At 36.5% G+C, this 21,857-nt stretch overlaps 1 protein-coding gene across 3 annotated transcripts in view; it reads left to right on the plus strand.

Annotated features, from left to right (window-relative positions):
• The window catches only part of KIDINS220 (kinase D interacting substrate 220), a 75,158-nt gene that overhangs the window by 42,134 nt on the left and 11,167 nt on the right, over positions 1 to 21,857 (plus strand). For 2 of the 3 annotated variants that reach the window (XM_079327983.1, XM_079327984.1), the window contains exons 23-26: positions 11,166 to 11,344; positions 14,416 to 14,642; positions 18,017 to 18,127; positions 19,000 to 19,056. In XM_079327983.1, the coding sequence (XP_079184109.1) occupies positions 11,166 to 11,344; positions 14,416 to 14,642; positions 18,017 to 18,127; positions 19,000 to 19,056 (574 nt within the window). The remainder of the gene's footprint in view (positions 1 to 11,165; positions 11,345 to 14,415; positions 14,643 to 18,016; positions 18,128 to 18,999; positions 19,057 to 21,857) is intronic. The other variant, XM_079327985.1, reaches the window with a different exon arrangement.

The raw sequence follows: 21,857 nt of genomic DNA on the forward strand, positions 1-21,857 counted from the left end.
CACGTCTGTGAGGAACCTTTATGAGCTGGAGTCACATAACATCTCTTATAGTAACAGGTAGAGGCACTATGCTCTCAATCTTTTGTAGAGGGGAACAAGTCCATGCTTTGTCACTGTGGCAAATGTTGAAAAGAAAATGCTGAATCTGCTTTGTTGGCTTTCAGTTTATATGCTCAAGAAAAACATCTTTACTCTTTTTACTTCTTTAAACTGACCTGCTATATCATCTCACTTCTATCTTGTCATTTCAGCCTCTCTCTGCTAGTCTGGTTGATCTTGCTTTCCACCTGTATCTTTATTAGTAGTGGTATTTACCTCTTCAGGTTATGTGTTGCCTTTTCTCATCACCAGGATTTTCATGTAGTCTCTCTCCTTGTCAGGTTAAGATCTTTATTCTGATTTTGTCTCTCCTTTTCCTTTTGTGTTTAGGTTCTTTGGTGGTCAAGCTATCTGTTGTCATTACCCATCTCTAATCTCTAATTTAATTACCTTTACCACTTTATTTATAGCTATGACATAGAGTTAATATTGCTCTGCATTTATGTTGTGCTGCATTCTCTTCTGTGTTACTGTAAAGAGACTTCCTAATGTCAATTTTGCTTAATACCAAAGTGGTTTTCAGAAGTTGCAAAAGGCAAATTTTTAAAGCTCTGAAGTGGAATAAAATATGTGGGCTTTCTGCAAATAAATTTCTAAGAGAATTAAGTTGTCAGATTAAAGCAAGTTTCTGTTGAATGTTTGCAACTGAGACTTCTCAGACTTGTAAATTAGCCAGCTATGGGAATGTGCTCTCCTGTGAAAGCCAGTAAAGCATCCATGACACCAGAATAAATGACAGTGCCAGATCTAAATAAATGATATCTTGGGAAAAGTCACTGTGGCTTTTGTAGAAGAAATAGACACTTCAAGAAACAGAATTCTCAACAGAGTCAATGAACATAGGAAGAAGACAAGGAAGTATTTTGAAATTTAAGACATTTTAAGGAAGATCTTAATTTAGAAACATCTAAATGTATTAAAATCTAAAATAATAACAGGCATGATTGCCCCAGGAAAACAAAAGAAGGAAGCAAAAGATAGGAGTATGTGTCTTGTGAGAAACTTGCAGGTGAGGTTTCCAAAGATAATTCTTGTGCTGTTTGACTGAATGGTCTGACAGAGGGAGGAGATGCCATGTGGGCATATAACCAGGATAAGTTTCACAGAGGGTTGTGGAAGTAGCTATGAGTGAGTTACAGATCTAAGTCAAAGTGGATATAGGTATCATACCCTGCTGGGGAAAATAATCTCATCTATAATCCTGCTAATGCAGTCCTGGGCAGTAAATCTGCACTAAAGAGAGGAATTCATAAATTGTTGCTGATTTCTCTGAAAAGTGTTTTCCCCCACTTCAGTCAGAAAATCAGACAGTGTCTTTAGGATTTCCTAACAAATCAATGAAAGAGCAGAATGTATTGTATTATACAGATCTGTGGCTTTTCTGATTCTGAAGACTGTGTTTCTAATCATTGTGTTTCAAAATGGTTGTACCAAAGTTAATATATTTAAGAGGTTGAGGAAAGCTGAGTCTCACATGTAGCATTGATGACTCCTAATTTTGCTGGACTACTTTCTCCTCTCTTCTCTAGCCCTCACCCTCCTCATTCCTAAGACATTTGATTAATTTTTTTATTTTCCCCAAAAGTCCTGATTTTTTCATTTCAGTTTGAGGCTCTGAGTCTTGGTCATCTTTGTTTCTTGCTATTTTCTACTTCTTAAGGCTAAAGATGTCAGGGATTGGTATTACCACCTTGTTGAACAAAAACCATGCTGTTTAAGCTGATTGTATGAGAAGAAATGTCATCCATTTCCTCATTAAATTGCCTCAATAAATAAGATAGTCTGATGAACACATTTTATCTCTTCATATCCTTCTCATCATGGCAGAAATCAAAGTCTGCAATACTTTTTCAATTGGAAAATATTCCTAGAAATCACTGAAGTAATTTTGTAACTCTGTTGCCTGTCCTTCTGGAGGGTTTTGTCCTTCTGGAGGCATTAGGGATAGTTTCTGTATCTATGAGCTAACCAACTCCCTTCCAGATACTAGTCTAGTGGCAGATACTAGTCTGCCACTTCTTGGAGCTATTAATAGCTGGACTGTGAGATCTGTACAATTGAAAGTGAAACTTCAGGCATGCATGTGCCTCTGGAGTTCAAGAACGTCTTGTATGGCATTTCAGAAAATAACTGTAAATTTGACACTTGAAAAACTGTGGATGCTCTTAATTTTTACTCCTGAAGTTCCTGTGAAATCATCAGTTCTGCTGTTGTGAATGCTCAGAATTGCTAAAGTGAGGTCTACCTTGCACCTAGTACCTATTCAGTCAGCAACTGAAGCACTTAAAAAGCCAAGTATAAGACAGAAAAAAAGTGGTTTGAGCATGTTTGCAGCAGGAGGAAAAAAATTAGGTTCAGCACAAAGCACAGCAGCAAAGGCTACTTTAATTCTGAGTTAAATGTGTCTAAATTAGTTAAACCAAATGCTGGGACAGGCTGTGTGACAAGTTGCCGGAACCTTCTGGTGCTGGTGAGCCAGGCAAGGCCACTGTAGAAAGGTTCCAGTTGGCCTTTGGAAAGGAAATGGCAGGGAATGCACTGCAGGCTACCAGAGCAATTTAATGATCTACCTGTTACAGAGAGCCCTTTGGAAAGAAAAAAGTCAGTATCAAGTTGATGACAATTCATGAGAATTTCCTTGTGGTCATGCTCAGATACCAGACACAGGTAGAACATTCACCCAGGCATTAGATAGATGTGTGGTAAATATTGTCCTCTCTCTTATGGGGTTAGGATGTAGGTTCTGTCTTTCTGAATAATACTTCTAGCCATTTCTGCTGAAACTCTGAGAAATGTGAGGCTGGAGTATCTGAGGAGATGGGCCTAAGAGAGACCATGACATCAGCGCTTAAATATGCTGGGGAGGGAAAGGTGCTTGTTCCCCATGACTGAATATACAATTTCTTGAACACTACAGAATTCAGGTATTCACACAACCTTCTATATGGCTGCTTTTGATGTTAATCTGCTTGTTGGACTTGATGTCACGAGGGGCTGTCCTACCTGTTACTCTTTGCCCAAATTTGATCAAACTGGGGTGTTAAGACAGGGGCTCTGACCAAATCAGAATATTGAGACAGAACTTTTTGATTTTTTTATCAGGATATTTGTAAATAGCTGATGATCCCTAAATTTTGGTGACTATTTTTATATATTTATTAAAAATATTAGAGCAGAATTGCTTGGCTCAGGATAGCAGAAACTCTCATGAGCCATCTGTTTAGATTACAATCTCCATCCTTCCTTAATCTCCTTGAAAATATGCTTCTTGGGAAGCTAAAGGAAACTATGGAAATCAAGGATCCTTTGATTTTGAAAAAAGAGATTTTTCGGGACAAGAAAGGAGTTATACTTTCCTCAGAGTTGTAGGTAACCATTATTTAAAACTTAGCAATGTGTAATTCATCCATCACTTGGGCTTAATTTAACCTCTGTGATAAAGTCTTTGTGCACATAGGTGTACATGCCTACCTATGGTGGATGGCAAATTGAATGGCAATATGATGTGCTGAGGCACAATGCACCAAATTTAGGGTAGCATAACAGCTTTCTTTAATTCAGTATTCTTTTATTTTCTTCTTATTTTTTCCTTTTTTATTTGGTGGAGGGAAAGGGGAGTTGCATGGGGTGAAGGGAGCCAAAGGATCTAAGTGAGCCATATCTCATGTATTACTTTCATTTAATGCTTTTGAGCTCTTACACCATTCCAAGGGATGAATTGTGGAATAGACCTACTTTGTCTAATTTATCAGTAATAGAAAAAATTGTTGTTTCTTAATTTATTCACTTCTAGTCCAGTTTCAGCACTGGTATATGATTTTGCTTGGGTTTTTTCCCAGTATTTACTGAAGTTATCCCTTCTTGAAATCAACCACAGAACTGTTTTTCTTTTTTTTTTTTTTTTTCACATTTTTCTTGAAATTAAACTGGTAAAAACTAGTTTAGTTGTAAGTGAAACTATAGTTACTATAGATTTGGAGTTCTGTAACATGGTTTCATTGGTGTCATGTTTTCCTGATAGATTCAGATCTCTTGTGTGATACACCCATGGTGATCAAATTCAGAAATCACTTTGGTTAAAAAAATTTTCTGTTTTATGTATGGTGTATTATTTCTTCTTGATTGTTTACTACTTCAATTTAAGGAAGTATATTTATAGCATACTACAAATATCACCAAGATATAAATGATACAAAATTATTTTATTAAAGAATTTGATTTCATAAAAAATAGTATTCTGTAGCACTAGTAGTAAAATTTATTTTTTCTCCATATAAAGGCTCATTTATTTTTATAGCAATTTGATGACACATCTGCTTGCTTTATTCAGCTGAAAAGAAAATGTTGGTTCTTGGTGTTTTGTAAAATTGCTTTGTTAAATTATTTTCAAAATCGTTCAACTTTTAACAAATGACATTTGATACTAACATTGGAAAGCAATTTCAGCTAATTAAGTAGATCCTTCTATAAACCATTGGAACATTAAGATGACAAACTGTTCATTCAGGATTATTTTAATTGGTACAATTATTGTAATTTTGTTGCAATTATGTGTTGAGCTAAAAGCTTTTGTTTAAATCATTTGAGGGTTTTTTTGTTAATATACATAAGTAAGAAGAAAAGAAGTAAAATAAAAACGGAAGATAAGCATTATCTGTTTACATTTTCATTACAGTGCTTTAGACAAGTATCTGTTGAATTATTCCTTTAGAAAAGTATGTTACATGCTTTCGGCAAATCTGTAGAAATTTTAAATGTTAAAACTGAGCAAGATCATTGAAATGTAACTTTTCTGGAAGGTTATTATGTTAATTCCAGTTTTGACACTGTTTTAATACCTTTTAAGAAAAAGGGTGAAATTAACTTTTGAGGGATTTATGAGTTGCTTAATGCCTATTGATGTATTAATTTAAGAAGTGTAGCTATTTAGTGATTATAGAAATTAAAAATGAAAAAGCCATGGAAGGTGCCACATTCATCACTTTGATTATAATATTTTCTGCAATCATCTTTGCCCAGGCCAGGTTTAAATAAATCACTTCCTTTAAGTAAAAAATTTAGTATTCTTGTAGACCTCACAGTGAGGCATTACTTCTGAAATATTTAACCTGCTTTTTGTTTTCCCATTTCCTTTTATCGCCTTTTACTTAAAATGCAGGGCACATAAAGTTATTATGTTTCTTACTGTGCTAATAGTGTAGTCTCAGTGTTAAAAGGCATTGTACCAGTTGAGTAGTAGGTGGTTGATGCCCACCTTTTTAAAAATTCTTTTCCCTTTTGTAATTCAAATAGCACTGCAAAGCTGTGAATGAATCCGGGCATTTATAACTGCTTTAACACTTTATTTTAATCATAAAGTATGCCAGAGAGTTGTTTAAAGTATAGAACTTTTAAATATGGCTCAGTGACAGTGTGATACTGGATGTGGGAGATTAGTTCAATAAATATCAATCTTTAAAGCATCAGAATGTTTTTTGCTTTCTGAAATGCTCAAAAGCAGGAACACTGAGGAGAGTTACTTGAATAGAGTCAGTTTTGCAAAGCAAGCTTTCCTGAATACCTATGGTAATAGGAGTTTTTAAATAGCTATTGCATCTGTTCAGTGAAGTCTCTTCTAATATGCACTGAGGAGACTTAAATTTTTGTCTACATAGATATATCAAACTAGCTTTCTCTTTTTTGATCTTTATTAATATAGCTTTCTCTTTATTAAGATAAATAGTTTATTCCCTTATGTTATATTATTGAGTGTATGATGACTTTTTTTCCCTGTCTTTATATGAACAGGCATATAAGCAAATGTTCTTTTTCAGTGTCCAAATGACCTGTTGCAATTCTCAGTTTGAGAAAATATTTGCAGCACTGATGCTGATCTGTTTATAGTACTGTAAAGTTCCTGGAACAATTTGTGTGAGAGGTTTTAACACTGTCTGTATATTGATCAGACATGAGAAGAGTAGAATAAGTAATTTCAGCACAAAGCTGAAGTAGTAGGATGTCATTATTAGGAATTGGAGATCAGACGCCTAATTGGCAGAGTGTTAAGCATCAGAATTTCATATTGCATTCCATAACGGCTAAGATTTTCTAGTTTTGCGTTTCTCAATATCAAATCTCTAGAAATTTATTTTTTTTCATTTTTAGTGACAAATTATTTTATGATTTTAAGCAACATTTTGGACTTGTAATATATTGAGAGGAAAAAATTAAAAAGCACATGATAGATAAAACATGACATGCCTTCATGCTCATGCCTTCTGTTGCTCTATTATTTAATAGCAATTAATTAAGTAATTTGCTTTTTATGGAGTGAAAAAGTTAAATGACTCTTGTCCATGCAGTTCCTTGCTCCTGTAAAACACAACGAGGAAAAAAAAAAAAAGATGTGCAGGGATTAATTTGAAGCATTTCTTTGTTTTCACCTTGAGGGAGAGGTTTGGAAAGAGCAGGGAGAATGGTCCTTTGGGCTATGAGGGCTTGAAAAGAAGTCAGCCTTCCACCAGTATGGAAACAGCAAGCAGGCTGATCCATGAGAGAGGGAGAGCTGGGAGCTGAGGAGGGCAGCAGGGCAGGCACGGCATTGTGAGCAGGGGGAGCAATCCCTCAGTGTCCAAATGGAAAAATCAGAGCAGGTTCAGCAAAGGTAACCAGGTCAGCAAACAGCCACAAGGCACAGGTCAAGGCAGGAAGTTAAGCCATTGGTCAAGGTCAAGACCAAAGGTGCATAGATGTAGCTTGGAGGAGGACCAAGGGCAAAGGTCTGAGCTTTAAAGTGGTTCTTAGCTCCAGCAAGAGAGCCCTGCAGTGAGGATTCTCACAGCTCTTGTCAGCACAACCTGGTTACTCAGCTGCGCTGCATCAGAGCCAGCCTTGAGCACCTGCCCCAAAACCCTTGGCTGGGGGAAGAGGTGGGTAAATCCTGTCAGCATATTCCAGACATAATTCCTGACATAAGCAATAGACACCTCCAGTGTGGATGAAAGTGATGGATTTTGGCTGTTGCCATTTTGCCACTACCTAGCAGTGTACTGAAGGAGATGGTCAATAGGTGCAGCAGCTTAGCACCTTCATCTGAGCTATGCTGACAGCATTCAGTGCTGAACACACTGTCAGACCATGGTGGTTATTTTCTAAGTCAGTCATGTAAGTACAAGGTGAATGTAATTAGAATAAATTTGAATCTAGTTTACAGTCTCTTGAATGAAAGATAAGATGATGTACTTCTGCGTACTTGTACTAAGTTATCTGTATTTGAGGAAAAAGCCAGAAATAATTCATCATTGTTGCAATATAACTTGCTCCACAATGAAAGCAGTTTTTAATTTCAGTTGCTCATGGGAAAGAGATGTAAAGAGGAGTGGAATGAATTTTTAAGGTTCACTTCAGTCAATAAAATGTTTTGTTTTAGCTTCATTCCTTCTAAATTCAAGTAGTTTCTCCTAGAAACAGTCTGTAACACTGACACTTTTTGATGTTTCTGACTAAAAAATAATTCTTTTGCCTCAGGAATCTAGCCCCAAAATGAGAATAGTGCTTTATTTTTAGATCTGCATGCTTGTATTTTAGAAAAAGTAACTCCTAAAGTGCTTTAAATGCTAACCCTTTATTTTTTTATCTGAGAAGTGCAGGCACGTATGGTTTTTGTGGCTCTTTGCCAAAAGATTATCATTTACATAAATATTTCTTTCAAAGGCGTAGTTTAAGACATTGAGCTCAGGAGGTTAGAATAGAGACTTCAATCTGCACACCAGCAGTGGGCTATTGGCTTCTGAACAGTAGCTTTGTTCATCGCATTTGAAACACTGTTCGCATTCAGACTTAAGTAGAGCTGGCATTAAAAATCAGCTAATTTGTTTCATGTGATTCATCAGCTGTGTGTTTTATTTAAATCGATGTCACATTCTCTTTTGGGTTTTTATTTTGTAGATTGAAGTGTTGAAGTAGGCCACTGTTTAACTCTGCAATTCCTGACTTGAAAAGTGACTTTATTTTTACTTTTCCCGTGTGGAATTCCTGTCTAAAATACTAGCAGTAAATATGTATAACAAATATATATAATTAAAGTGTGCATTAAGGATCTTGGTTTTTTCACCATCTAATGTTCACTTTAAAACATACACTTTTACAGTCAGTTTAGTTGTAGTTTTATATAAGGCTAGATAGAACAACCCAAGGTAGTTGCTAAATATTCGTGTAAAATAAGTATTTCTCAGATTCTGTGGAGCATACAAGTTTAACTTTGATGCTGCCAATGTTCTTATTTTTTCTTTTGGCCCTTGAGATTAAGAGTACTTTCAGTTTCTATTAGATTTTGCTTTAACTCTCAGGAGAATGAACTGTTCCCATTATTTGAAATTGTAGCCTTTGAGTGTCAAGTTTGTCTTCTCACAGAAGCAGCACCTTTTATTCTCTTAAGGCTGGAGTCTCTGAAGTCTTACACTGAGCTTCCCTAAAGTGGATAACCTCCCCAGTGCCATCTGGACAATATCTCATAATAATTTGCAGAAGCAGAGCCTTTGTTAGAATAGGCTACACTTGCTTTATATTTGTTACATTTTTCTTGTGCTATTAAGTGACCTCTCATTGTCAATGAGGTTATTCACAAACAGCATGTTTATGAGGGAATGGTATGGCAGTATCCTCTGTCTGTTAGGTACATGGACCATTGTTTTCTGGTAAAATTTATAGGAATATGTTAATTCTACTCTTAATATATGGCAAGAATGTAGTAAAACATCAGATTGAAAGATTAACACAGCTGAAGTATATTTTTAATGCAAGAGAGTTGCACTTGCTTCAAGCACATAACATTGAGTCTCAATTATTTTATTTTTCTTAACATTAAAAGCTAAGTATTCTGTGTAAATTTGCCACTCTTGTCTCTGGAATAATCCCATGGTACATGAAATTCTACTCTCTATCGAGGATCGAAAAATAAAGATGTGAAATAGGGTAAGATTGTTCATCTAATGGTAGACTTAGTTCATTAGCTCTATTAAAAATACAATTCAATTATAACCAGCTGGGGGCTTGTTTTAAGTGTTTGTTTTTTTCTTTTCAAAGACACAATGTGAGTGTGAATTTATTTAACGTAAGAGATGCCTTGTGTACTGTTTCACTGAGTGTGCATGAGCCTCCTTCTTCCCTTCCCATCCATGCATCAGTGTACTCATTTCTTCCACAACAGCATTGGTAGTTGCCTTAGCTCTTTTAATTTTCCTGTAGTTGGAGAGCTTACAATTTCTTTTGAGCAAGTTGCAGCAGCTCACAGAGCAGCCAACATATCTATGCTGTTCCCCTTTTTCATGGAATTGTAGTCTTAACAGGTCTTTGAAAAGAGTCATTAAAAAATATAATTAATTTTATTTTTATATAAAGGTTTATTTTTTTTCTTAGCCTATTTTTTTCCTATTTTTACTTAATATACAATGTGGTTACTGCACTGGTATCCATATAGAGTGGTGTCACAGTCACTTTATAGCTATTACTCTAACTATGTTCACCATTCTCTCTTTCACTATTTACATTTTTATTATGCTGAGTGTGAGAATGTCCCAGTCTGGGGTTTCTCCTTTGCACCGAGATCACCCCAGGGGGACACGAAGGTGATTCAAACCCTGGTTTTTCCTGAAGCAGCCGAAGAGAGATTGCTGGAGATGGTTTTCTCTTGTTCCAAGGATTGTTTATTATTTCTTATCTCAGGCACCTTTTGCCTGGCCAGCAGGGTCTGCTCAGCCTGGCATCCAGGGTGGAATCCCCCTGGTGAAGGCAGGGCTTATCTTATATAGTTTGTACGACGTATTACATGTTTACAAAATTTTCCCAATACAATACAATTTTATTAAATGGTCCAGCCCTGACCCCATCCAATCCAAGAGTGCCAACGTGTCACCCAACATGGATGACATGGAGAAGAAGGAGGAAAAGGTGTCCACCCCCCAAATTCTCCATCTTGGCCACGTGTCCCTTATCATAAACATTCCAAAAAACCTATTTATCTACATTCTAAAAGTCTAATTTATACTTTACTAATTTTGGTGACCTGTTTCCATTCTCTTTATGCTGACAGCTTCCTCCAGGGGTTAGAATTCAGCACCTGTGACACCAGGGTCTCACTCAGAGGTCTTTGAGACCCTTGCCAGGGGGTTTTGAGACCCCCAAGGAGACCAGGGGTATGCCCTGGGCTCCCACATGAGAAATACTTTTTCATTTTAGCAGTCTTTAATTGAGATTATGATTTCTCATTTGATATGAAATACCAGTTCTATGAGATGAAGCAATAAATGAGATAGGTCCATCTGAACAGCAATGTCTGCCTCCATCACCTGCTTGGTTGGAGGTTTTCATAAACTTTCACAAGACTAACATTTAATGCTTTTACTTGATCCTTCCTGAAACTCCCCTTTATATTAGTGCTCACAAAACCCCCACTTGACAATATTACTTGACAATAGTCATAATGCATGAACAGTCCCTTACATTGATCATGTCTCATGGTTTTGTTGTTTTCATTTGTTTGTGGCTTTTTCTTAGAAGGTGAATTACGTGAAAGCAGAAACCTCATAAGATTCCCATAGGCCCACTTCTTGAGCTTGTCCCTGTCTCTCTGGTGGTGGTTGTTTTCGCAGTTTTTACAAGGGATGCACAGTTAAATTTTGATCAGCTTCTAAGATGCCTGTTTCTATTACAAGACCTTAGTTTAAATATGAAATTGTTTTTCCCATGTAATTTCTGAATTGGGTATAGAAATTTGAATAGATATTTGGGGTTGAAGTTCACAAATGTTAACTTCCCCTACTTTGGATTTGACATTACTGATGTATGGCTTCTTTGACATTTCTCTGAAGCATAACATTAGATCAGATTGTTCAGCAGTTTGACATTTTTTGCATATTAGGAAATGTTACATTGATCTTTCTGCAGACAGTGCAGCTCTTTATGGGTTCTCTTATTTTTCAGAGAACAAAGAGAATGGGTGCAAGTGTACCAGTATTTCACCCTAGAATATTACTTTGTAAACTGAAGTCATAAATGTGGTTTATGATGTATCTAATTTCACCCCCCAGAATTTCCAAGAATATTCCTACAACTAAAGATGTTGAACCTCTACTTGAAATTGATGCAGATATACGGAACTTTGAAGTATTTTTATCCTCAAGAACACCTGTCCTTGTTGCACGTGATGTAAGAACCTTTTTGCCTTGTACAGTGAACTTGGATCCCAAGCTACGAGAAATCATTGCAGGTGAGTATACTTTCAAATAAATGGAAAATGACATATCCATTATTTATTTTAAGTGGAGATGCTTGGTGTGTCACACAGAACACTCATTTGTTTATCAAATCATACCTTCAAATTGTCACATTTGACTTCAGTAAGAGGCCATTCAGTTTCACTTAATAGTTTTGCTGTAACAGCCAGACCATCCTAGACTAAAACTTCCCTTTTGGAGGGCAAAGTCCACTGTTCTTGCTTTGCAGAGCATTTTGGGAGATGGAGGAAACCAGTACACACAACAAAATTTTAGAAGAAGAGATAAAAGTTGATTTCAGGTTTTTGTTAACAATTTTGAAAATACATGTAAAACCCTCTAGAAATAAAGTCAGTGAAACAAAGTCTTCTCCAAGCTGAAGAACTCCAACTCTGTCAACCTTTTCTCCTAGGAGAGTTGTTCTTTAGAATCTTACAATGGCTTAGGTTGGAAAGGATCTTAAAGATTATCTAGTTCCAACTCCCCTGCATATGCAGGGATACCTTTCATTAGACCAGGTTGCTGAGACCCCCATCTAACCTAGTCTTGAACACTTCCAGTTTTGGGGCATCCATGTGTTCTCTGGTCAACCTGCTCCAGTACCTCACCACCTTCATGGTAAAGAATTTCTTCATAACATCTGATCTAAACCTACTCTCAGTTTGAAACCATTCCCCCTTGTCCTGTCCCTGTAAATAGTCTTTCTCCATCTTTCTTGTAAGCTCTCTCCAGGTGCTAGAAGGCTACAATTAGGTCACCCCAAAGACTTCTCTTTGAAAAATCCCAATTCTCTCAGCCTTTCCTCATAGGAGAGATGTTCTATCCCTCATCAGTCATCTTTGTGGCTTCCTTTGGCCGTGCTTGAATACATTAATGTCCTTTTTTTTCTGGGGATGTCAGAGATGGATGCAGCACTGCAGGTGGGTCTCACCAGGGTGGAGCAGAGGGGCAGAATCCCCTCCCTCACCTGCTGCCCACACTGGATGCAACCCAGGGCATATTTGTCATTCTGGGCTGCAAGTGCACGTGGCTGGGTAAAGTCCAGCCTCTCATCCACCAGCACCCCAAGTCTCAGCAAGGCTCTCTGCCTCTGTTCCCCCAGCCTGGATTGTTACTGAGGGTTGACACAACCCAGGTGTTCTTATTAAACCTCATAAGATTCCCATAGGCCCACTTCTTGAGCTTGTCCCTGTCTCTCTGGATGGCATCCCATCCCTCAGGTGTGTCAACTGCACTACACAGCTTGGTGTCATCAGCAGACTGGCTGAGACTCATCTCTTCATTCATGTCATTAATGCAAATACTAAATAACACTGGTCCCAGTATGGACCTCTGAGGGACAGCACTTGTCACTGATTTCTGTGGGGACTCTTAGCCATTGTCTACTACCCTCTGGATGCAATTGTCCACTCCCAGTTTCTTATCTGTGTAACAGTCTACTCATCAAATGTGTCTCCAGTGCAGAGGGAACGATATTGTGGGGGACTACATGAAAAGCTTGTAGAAGTCCAGATAAATATATCTGTAGCCCTTCACTTGTCCACTAATGCAGTCACACTTCACAGAAAGCCACAGGGTTGGTCAGGCAGGACTTCTCTGTGTTGAAGCTGTTCTGGCTTTCTTGAATCACCTCTTTCCTGCGTGTGCCTTAGCAAAACTTCTCAGAGGATCTGGTCCATGATCTTCAGAGGTGAGGCTGACAGGCTGCTAGTTCCTTGTGTCCTCCTTCTGCTGTTTTTAAGAATTTGCAATCTTTCCATCTCTTGATGTGAAGGGCAGCCTCTCCTCCCCTCCTTCCTCTCCTGTCCCATTGAACAGCCTGCAGCCATCAATAGTTGCACTCTGGTGACAGGATTCATCCACCAAGTTTCAGGAATGGCAGCTAGCTCATAGCTTTCTAGCAGCACAGTGTCTTCCAGCTCCTCCAGTTGCCCACTCTGTGCACTGAGGTAGAGGCACCTCAGTTGGACTGTGAACTGTGTCATCTTCTTAGAGAAACACCCTTTAAATTATTTGAAGTATTTCAGTGTTTTTTCCCTTTTGGCTTCTTTACCTCAGGAGCTCCTGGCTGATCTCTGTAAGACTTTCAGTGGAGAAATTGTTCCTGATATCCAGCATGAATGTCCCCTGGCACAGGTGCCTTTTGTCTTGTGGGGAGAACACAGGGCCTCCTGGATCTTGGCTTTTTTCTGGTGGCTTTTCTGCCTCAGGGAGGCCAGAGCATGATTCCAGCAGTCTGTTCTCTGACTCTCTAATGCTTCTTAGTCTTTCTTCTTCCTTCCTTAACTCTGCCACCAGGCTGGACCAGGGATGTGTGCCTGGTCATGTCTCACACAGCTGTTGTCTCTACTACCATCTGAGACTGGTGACATACTCTGGGCCCCCTCCAACCCCCTCCACAGCCTGAGACCTGGATGGGAGGTCTGTCTGCATTGTCACATCCTTTCTGGTGAGTGCAGAGGACTATAGGTTTGTCCCTTGTGGTTGCCATATCTGAGCTCCTTCCAAGGGGATGATGAGCACCAGGGGAACTCACCTCTTCACTAGGATGACTGCACTCTTCATGCAACCCTGGCCACACAAACTACCTTGTCACACTCCCTGGCCTGAGACTTGTTGGGGACATTGGTTTCTTTTGCACCTCCCAGGTCTTCATAGCACCTGCTGTGAGAGCATTGACAGCTGAATCGGAAGAGGCCCCTGTTTGCTGAGATTTGTCACTCTGCCATGGTACAGACCAGCCTTGGAGCAGCTTCTCTTGGAGAGTGACTATTAGGTTCCTTTATGCCACATTTAAAAAAAAATCTACATGTTTAGAGGGATTTAATATGCTACATAATTTTATGTGATAAATTATCCTAACTTTCCTGAAGACTCCTATGTAGATGTGGTAATCAAAAGAAATCAGTCAAATCCATCTGAAATTTGACCTTGATGTTCTACTTGATGAGTTCTGATTGGAGTTAAATATACAAAAATATACTGTAGTGAATTGGCAAACAAATAAAAACTTTTCCAAATACTTCAAGCAAAATCTTATTCTTGTTACCAATTTATTTTTCAGACGTTCGTGCCGCAAGAGATCAGATGAATATTGGAGGACTTCCTTATCCCACCTTGCCTTTACATGAGGCACCTGCTAGAGGAACATCTCTGTTCAGTCAGCCTTCCTCAGCTTGCTCTTCTACAACCTCTTTCAATGGGCCTTTCAATAGTGGAGTTTTATCCCCCCAGCCTCACAGCAGTTACTATAGTGGTATGACAGGACCTCAGCATCCATTTTACAATCGGGTAAATAATCGAGATCCAATTCACACTCTTCTGATGTAGTCTGGTAATACTGCAGATGTCATCTAGTAAATATTAAAATACCCATGCAAGTTTTATTTAGGTGTGGAGAAAAGTCTAAAAGTTGACAAGTTTTGCAGTAATGTTCAGACACTGTTGTCTGGGGAAGAAACATGGTAAATGGCATCAGAAAAACAAATTTACAAAGGGGAAAAAATATTTTTTTGAGACACTGCTCAATTGTAGGATATTGCATAGAGTTTTTTTCTTTTTGTTTTTGTTTTTTTGGGGGGGTAAACTGTTCCGTTGTTCACATACTGTCTTTTTTTGGTGACTTTTGTTAAAACATACAGAAACTCAAGTGGGGAGATAGATTATAAGAATATATATCTGTCTTCCCTTTTGTCTCTTTTTAAAGTTATTCCATGATCATTTCCCTAAGGTGGTGTTGTACTAGTTTAAAGGAATTAACATTAATTGCATAAAACATACATTTTTGAGCTATATGTGGGCCTCAGAAAACATAGTCCTGAGAATGGCTCATGTGAAAATTCAATGAAGTGCTTTACTGTATAGTTGAACAGAGTCTAAACTTTCTGGTTTTGTGGGATGCATATGGTATTTTTAAACTTTATTTTTCACTTCTTTTTCTGCAATACTATCATGAATAAACCACAGAGAACTGATATAAGTCATAGCTTACTTCTATATACAGGAAATAGCCATAACATTAAGTAGATTTGACTGTAGATAAACATATAACCTGAAAGCTGAAAAGTAAGTTGAGTTATTCTTGCATCAGTGTATGTTAACCAAGGCAAAAAAATGTATATGTAGGCCGGAACTTTTAAAGTTATCCATTCTAAAGTTATTCTTATATACCTTCAAGACAGTGACAGTGTGCTGTTTTGTTCAAAATAATGTAAAATAACATATATTTTGAAGTAGTCCAACATTGATAAATGCTTGACACATGAATATGTGTGTTGATACTAACTCAGCTTAGTCCAAGTAGCTGTTTCATTGGAAGCCCTGTTTTTGTGTCTTTTTTGCCCTGTTTTGTGTTACTGTACATGACAAGGTTTAAAGTCAGGGGTGATAAACTGTTGAAACCTGTATGGGGGTTTTGGCTCCAATAAACATTAGAGAAACAATTATTGGTGAGTCATAAGCTGTTCTTACAAAGGGTTTATTTGATCCTTTGTGCTAAGGCTTAGAGGCATGCTAAGTTTTTTGCCTGCTAAAAATTAAAATACTTCAATTTTTGCCTTTCTCACTGGATTTTTATACAGCCCTTCTAAAGTATAATTGGTTTTAGTGTATCAATAAATATTGTCAGAGAACTGTATTCATTACTTTGGACTCAAAAATACTGTCATTGTAGAGATGATGTTTCTTACAGAGAAGATCAGAGCAGTAGGCAAGTCTAATTGAGATTTCCTGGGTGGGAAAGAGAAATTATGGTGTGTGAATACCTTTTTTTTTTTTTCTCCCTGCATAGATTAAGCTTTGTAGGCTATCTTCAGACTTGAAGAACAGCTCTGGGTTATGCCCAATATATATTTATATTGATCTCATATTTTCATGGTACCTGTATTGTATTTCAGATGAAGATTGAGTCTGTAGTGTGTGGCCTGTTATGGAAAATTAATCCCACTTCTGGGAAACAGTGGAGTAGCTGAAATGGACTCAGGAGTTGATTAGAAGTTATGAGAGGATTGTGGGATAATTGCCTTAGTGGACAGATTTTTTCCATTGCTTTGTAGTTTTCTATCATGCAACCAGCAAGCTCTCTGTGTGTTTCAGAGAAGAGGCTCTGCAGTGAGAGCTGGGCACTTGAATGCAGTTTGATTGTTAAGCATTTTAAGCTTGGGGGTTTTCCACATGGTTTAAGCTGTCAGTAAAAAACTAAAGCATTACATTATTCTGTGGTATTTTCTGGGAATTTATCTCTCTTAAAAAAAGTTTGTATTATTTGTAGATTCTACCTTATGACAGTGGATTGGTTTTAATTTGATAAACTTCCCTGCATCATTCTATATTAGCCAAATAATAAGACAAATAATAATAATAATAAGGCAAAGTCTAGGTAACCAAACTTCACCATTTAGACTAATAGTTACAGTGAATATTGTGTGACTTTGTACGTTGGAAAGGCATATGAAATTTTTGTGGTAATTGTGTGAAAATGCTCAGAATCTACCTCTCACAGCTAAGAATATGGAACCATTTTTATTTTCCATAAAGTGCATCAAGTTGTAGCATATGCTGTCTACATAAATGATATACTCAGAAATTTAACTTGAATTTTTCTGTTCATTTAGAGCTGCTTCTAAATACAGAAATTATAAAGTCCTTATTGGCAAATCTGAAGTGAAATACTTCAACAAATTTTACTCCTTTCTCATAGATTATCCCTTGAGTTATAGAATCATATACTCTATATTGAATTTGGTGCTGTAGACTAATCAGAATCTTGTCATGTGCAGAAACACAAATCAGATAATATGTTCTCTTGTGAAGTATCTGATTAATACAGTTTTGAAAATGCTACATATAGAAACATCAGAAATCAGTAATACAGCCATTGTTTTGAGATTTCTTTTAGGTTTTTATGGTGTTTTGTTGGTTTTTAATTGTTTTGGTTTTTTTTAATTATTTTGGGAATTTTATTAAGAATTGGGCAATGAGTTGAAAGCAATGAGTGCTCTAAATCTGTTTTTCCTAAAGTCTAAATTAACACTGTCCCTTACAATGGTATTTGTGTTGAACAACATGCATTAATGTATTTCCAGCAAAACAAAGCTCCAATTCTGTCTCTCATAAGCATCTCTTCATACATTTATAAAATCTACTGTTAGTGGAAGCCCTCAGGTTGGGTGCCACAAATATGGGAAGTTCTAGTGATACTATTATGTATCACACTTTTGTTTATTTGGTATGATTGTCTTGGCTATTATGAATGGCCCTAAGTTTTACTGAGCATCTAATTTTTAGTTTAGAGAGTCAGAGAGTGAAATTGTCAGAATTATTGTTAAATTATCATTTTCCCATTTGATAACAGATGTTAGAGTGTAGCTATCAAAAACATTCTGACTGTTCCTCCAGAAATCTATACCAGAGCACCCATTGGCTTGGAGGAAAATAAGGGGGTCATTTGCTGAGTGATTTTGGAGAACTCATTCCAGAACTTTTGATTGAATTCTGTTCAATGGTTCAATGCAAAAATTAAAGAAAACTATTAGTAATTGCTCTTTTTTACTTTATGAAACTCAACTAGAGGATGTGTTTTGTTGTAATGATTTTTATTTTATTATTACATTTTGATTTGTGTAATTGTTTGTCCCTTTTTTGTTACACCTTTTTTTTTTCCATAGCCATTCTTTGCCCCATATCTTTACATGCCAAGGTATTACCCTGGCAGTTCTCATCTCATCTCACGTCCACCACTAAAAACGAGTTTGTCCAGAGATCAGAACAATGGCCTAGTAAGTATTTTGAAGGGTAATTCAAATACTAACCTAGACAATAAATATAGTGGGTAATGAAAATTAAGGTTATTAATTATGATTCTCTGTTAGACAAGTATAAGCTTTATATTATAAATATTTTAAGCAAAAGTGTTATTAACATGTAATGTAAATGTATTTTGTTTTAACTTTAGAAATTCCTTACAGAGCAAAACCAATTCTAGCATCCATATATAAAGATTAGAGGAGAATGACCTGTGATACTGGCAAAAAAATATATTAATGAAAATGCCAACTGTATTATAGTACCTAAATAGATGTAGTGATATAAGAAAATGACTGCTGCTTGTAAATTTATGTTCAAATTTTTTTAATAGTATGTCACAAATTCTTTGGAGAAGATAAAATTGCATCCTTTAATGTTACAAAGAATGCTAGAAACTGGAAGATCACATTTAAATGTTAAAAGAAATATTTTTAATACATTAAAACAAAATACATTTTATCTTAAGTGTTTTTGCAAGTACATATAATACAACTTTACCCATAGAAGGGCAAAACTAGCAGACTTTTCTAGCTTCCTATAGAATAATAAGTTTCCTATTTAACAGTATTTATTTTACTGACAGATGGCTGTTCAAATGGAATTATAAACTAAGAAAATATAAAAAAAGTAAAAGCCTCACTTGTTGGTTGCTTTAATTCTAGGGTATTGATACAATGAGCAAGGCTGTTCAAAGGTGGTAAAAGCTTTAATCACTTAAAGAAAACAAATATATTTCTGTTGAATTATGTATTATTATGAGATCATTCTCATTCACTGTTTACTTCATAATTTTTGTTGAGCCCTTGATCATTTTACCCAATCCATAATATTTTGTTGTTGTTAGGATGTTATCAAGGAGGATGCTGATGAGGGGCTTCCTTCACCCACAGACCCCTCAATGGTAAATGAGTAGTCATGTGGTGTGGAAATTTTAGCATCTCATTGCTTTTTCAGCAGTAATGAGTCTGCATTAATCATAACTGCAGTTCACTAACACTGCATCAGTGGCTTTGGTGGGCAAATAGAGTAGTTGAAAACTAATGTAGTTCGTGAATGAATTTAAAAGCTAATATTTCACTTGTAAGACATACTCTTGTTTTTCCCTGTAGTTTTCCCCTTGCCTTTCTCAGTAGCTGTGGTGAGCTTTCAGTAAAGTGTTGTGGTAGCTAAACAGTGTAGAATGACAGCTGGTCATTCAGTGCTTAAGGTTTTAGAAGTAATTGTGTTTTTCTGCTTCAGTCAACTCTCTCACCCAAACCCTACTTTTTCAGTTGATGACATAAAGCTATTGCAGGTAACACAGTGTAAGGCACTTTGATAGAAAAGGAAAAATGGAACACTGATGGTCATAATCATATTCTTGACTCAGAATGTTAACCTTTTCTATGACTTGTTTTGTTTTATCCTAAGTATTCATACTTAGGATGTCATCTTTATGGTATGTGTTTTAACTCTAATTATGGTAATTGTAATTTAAACCAAAACAAAGAGTTTAATGTGACTGTCATTATTTTCTTAATATTTGCTGCCAATAGTTGTTGATAACAGCTATAGTTCAATTGCATTTACTTTTTCTTTTAGTAAACCATTGCAGAAATGTCTTTCTACTGTTGTGTAATGAAAAAAAAATCAAACCCCACACAGATTCCAAACTCTGTTTAACTGTACATAACTTTCACTGAGAAACCATATATGTGCAGTGCAATGGAAAAGGTGCACTAAATTTCTCTCTCCCAAGTCATTTGCTGCCTTATGTGAAGTAATTTTTCCTTCAGAAAATGTGTTTGATTCCCTATCCCAGTATCCCATTGTTTTCCCAGGCCTTTGAGACTTAACAGTGCAGGGAAGATTAAGGATTTTCTCAAAAGTATTAGTGTGATGGCTGAAGAGTGTGTGTCCCTGTGAGTATGGGAAGGGACACAAGCCTGGAAAAGTGGGATTTAGTCTTGGGCAAAGTAGTGAATGAGTTCCAGCAGCAGAACTGGAACTGGGAGCTCTTCTGCTCGCTGCTGAGTGTGTATCTTAATGCACATTCAGGTACAGCTTCTAACAGCAGTTTAAAAGGCTCCTGTAAGTTAAGTAACCTATCACCTCTAAGTAAGAAAATACAGGAATTAAAACATTAAAAAGAAACTTCCTTTGAGATTGTGATAATGGAGGATTTAGTTAGATCTGTTTTTAAATTTATACTATTAAATTTATACCATTGAGTCTGTATATATTTATACTGTGAGTCTGTAAATGCAGTGTTTCAGATCATGGCAAGAAGGTTGTTAGTCAACATATGATGTGTGATGTCTTATCAGGGTTTCATCTACTCTAAATCCACTTATTTTGTTAACTTTATTGAATTTTCTATTAAAGGAAACAGTATTATATTTGTGTTATGTGCTACAATTATCTGTAGATGATGGGTACAATAATTTCATCCAGCCATTTAGGTAGCTCTTAATTGATGGGTCGTTGCTACTGTATAAGTGATCCAACATATTAAATGGTTTAGTGCACGCAAAGTAATTAAATAAACTAAAAAAACCTGCACAAAGTGGTTAATGAACACCGAGATGTGTAATTGGTTTGGTGATTGAAAACAAGAGGGGCATGTAGAATCAAAATTGTCTTTCATGCTAAACTGGCAAGAAGCCAGAAATGGTGCAATTCCTGTGTAAAATAGAGAATAATCATTGTTTTGAATGTTTGTGTCATAACAGAGTGAAAAAACAGAATTACTCTGTAGTAGATATTTTTTTCATACAGATCATAATTTCTGCTTATTGCATGAGTTGACAAAGCTGTGTGGAGGCTGTTATGTGATCTAGTTATGGGTCTGCCATTGTTGTCAGTCTGAGGTTGGAGTGATCAAGTTCTGAAATTCCAGACCGTCATCATTAGTCTCATAACATCTGCATAAGTCTAAGTTATCTTAGTAAGAATCAGGAAGGCTATCTTAGTAAAAATCAGAAATATTTTGGTGTAGTCATCCTGTATCAAGAATTTTGCGTCAGCCACCTTCTATAATTAGTTTCTGTTGCTGATTATAAAACTTGTCTATCTCAGACCACAGTTTATTGTTCTTTGCTGAATAGATCAAAACATAGATATCAAACTGATATTGACCAAATACCAAATACCATCTATTTAGTTGTATCAGAATGAAGGAGCATTGCAAATTTTTGGCAATCAGCTTGAATCCCTAGTTAAAATAGTCTTAAAATGCCAGCCTTTGACATCTGTGATGGAGACAAACATGCATTTCTGCTGGTTTTACTGTACAAATGCTTATTTCTGAATAACTTCAAAAACTTCTAGAGTGCCCTTTTGAAGAGTTTGTAGGTGGATCACAGTATTACCAGTTATGGAATTGCTCACAGAATTCCCTTTTATGTTAGAAATCAAACTAGCATTAGCAGTGCTTATCTGTCATAAACTTGATTTTGTGCTTTAGTTTGCATTGTTAATTTTAACTTCTTAGGAAGTAGCTTGTTCCAATATAATTACTTTGTTTAAATGCAATTGTTCATGCTGCACTGAATATATAATCCCTTAAGATGTAGTATGTGTGCTTTGAATGAGGACTAACGTGGCCCAGAGCATGTAATACAGATAAATATAGAGTACTTCTTAAGAAACTGGAAGTACTTTTGAAAAGTTTGGGCATGAATGAAAATGTATGGCATGGGAGTTTTCTTATGGATTTTCCAG

Source organism: Erithacus rubecula (assembly GCF_903797595.1).
Source record: "Erithacus rubecula genome assembly, chromosome: 2".
Lineage (NCBI taxonomy): Eukaryota > Metazoa > Chordata > Aves > Passeriformes > Muscicapidae > Erithacus > Erithacus rubecula.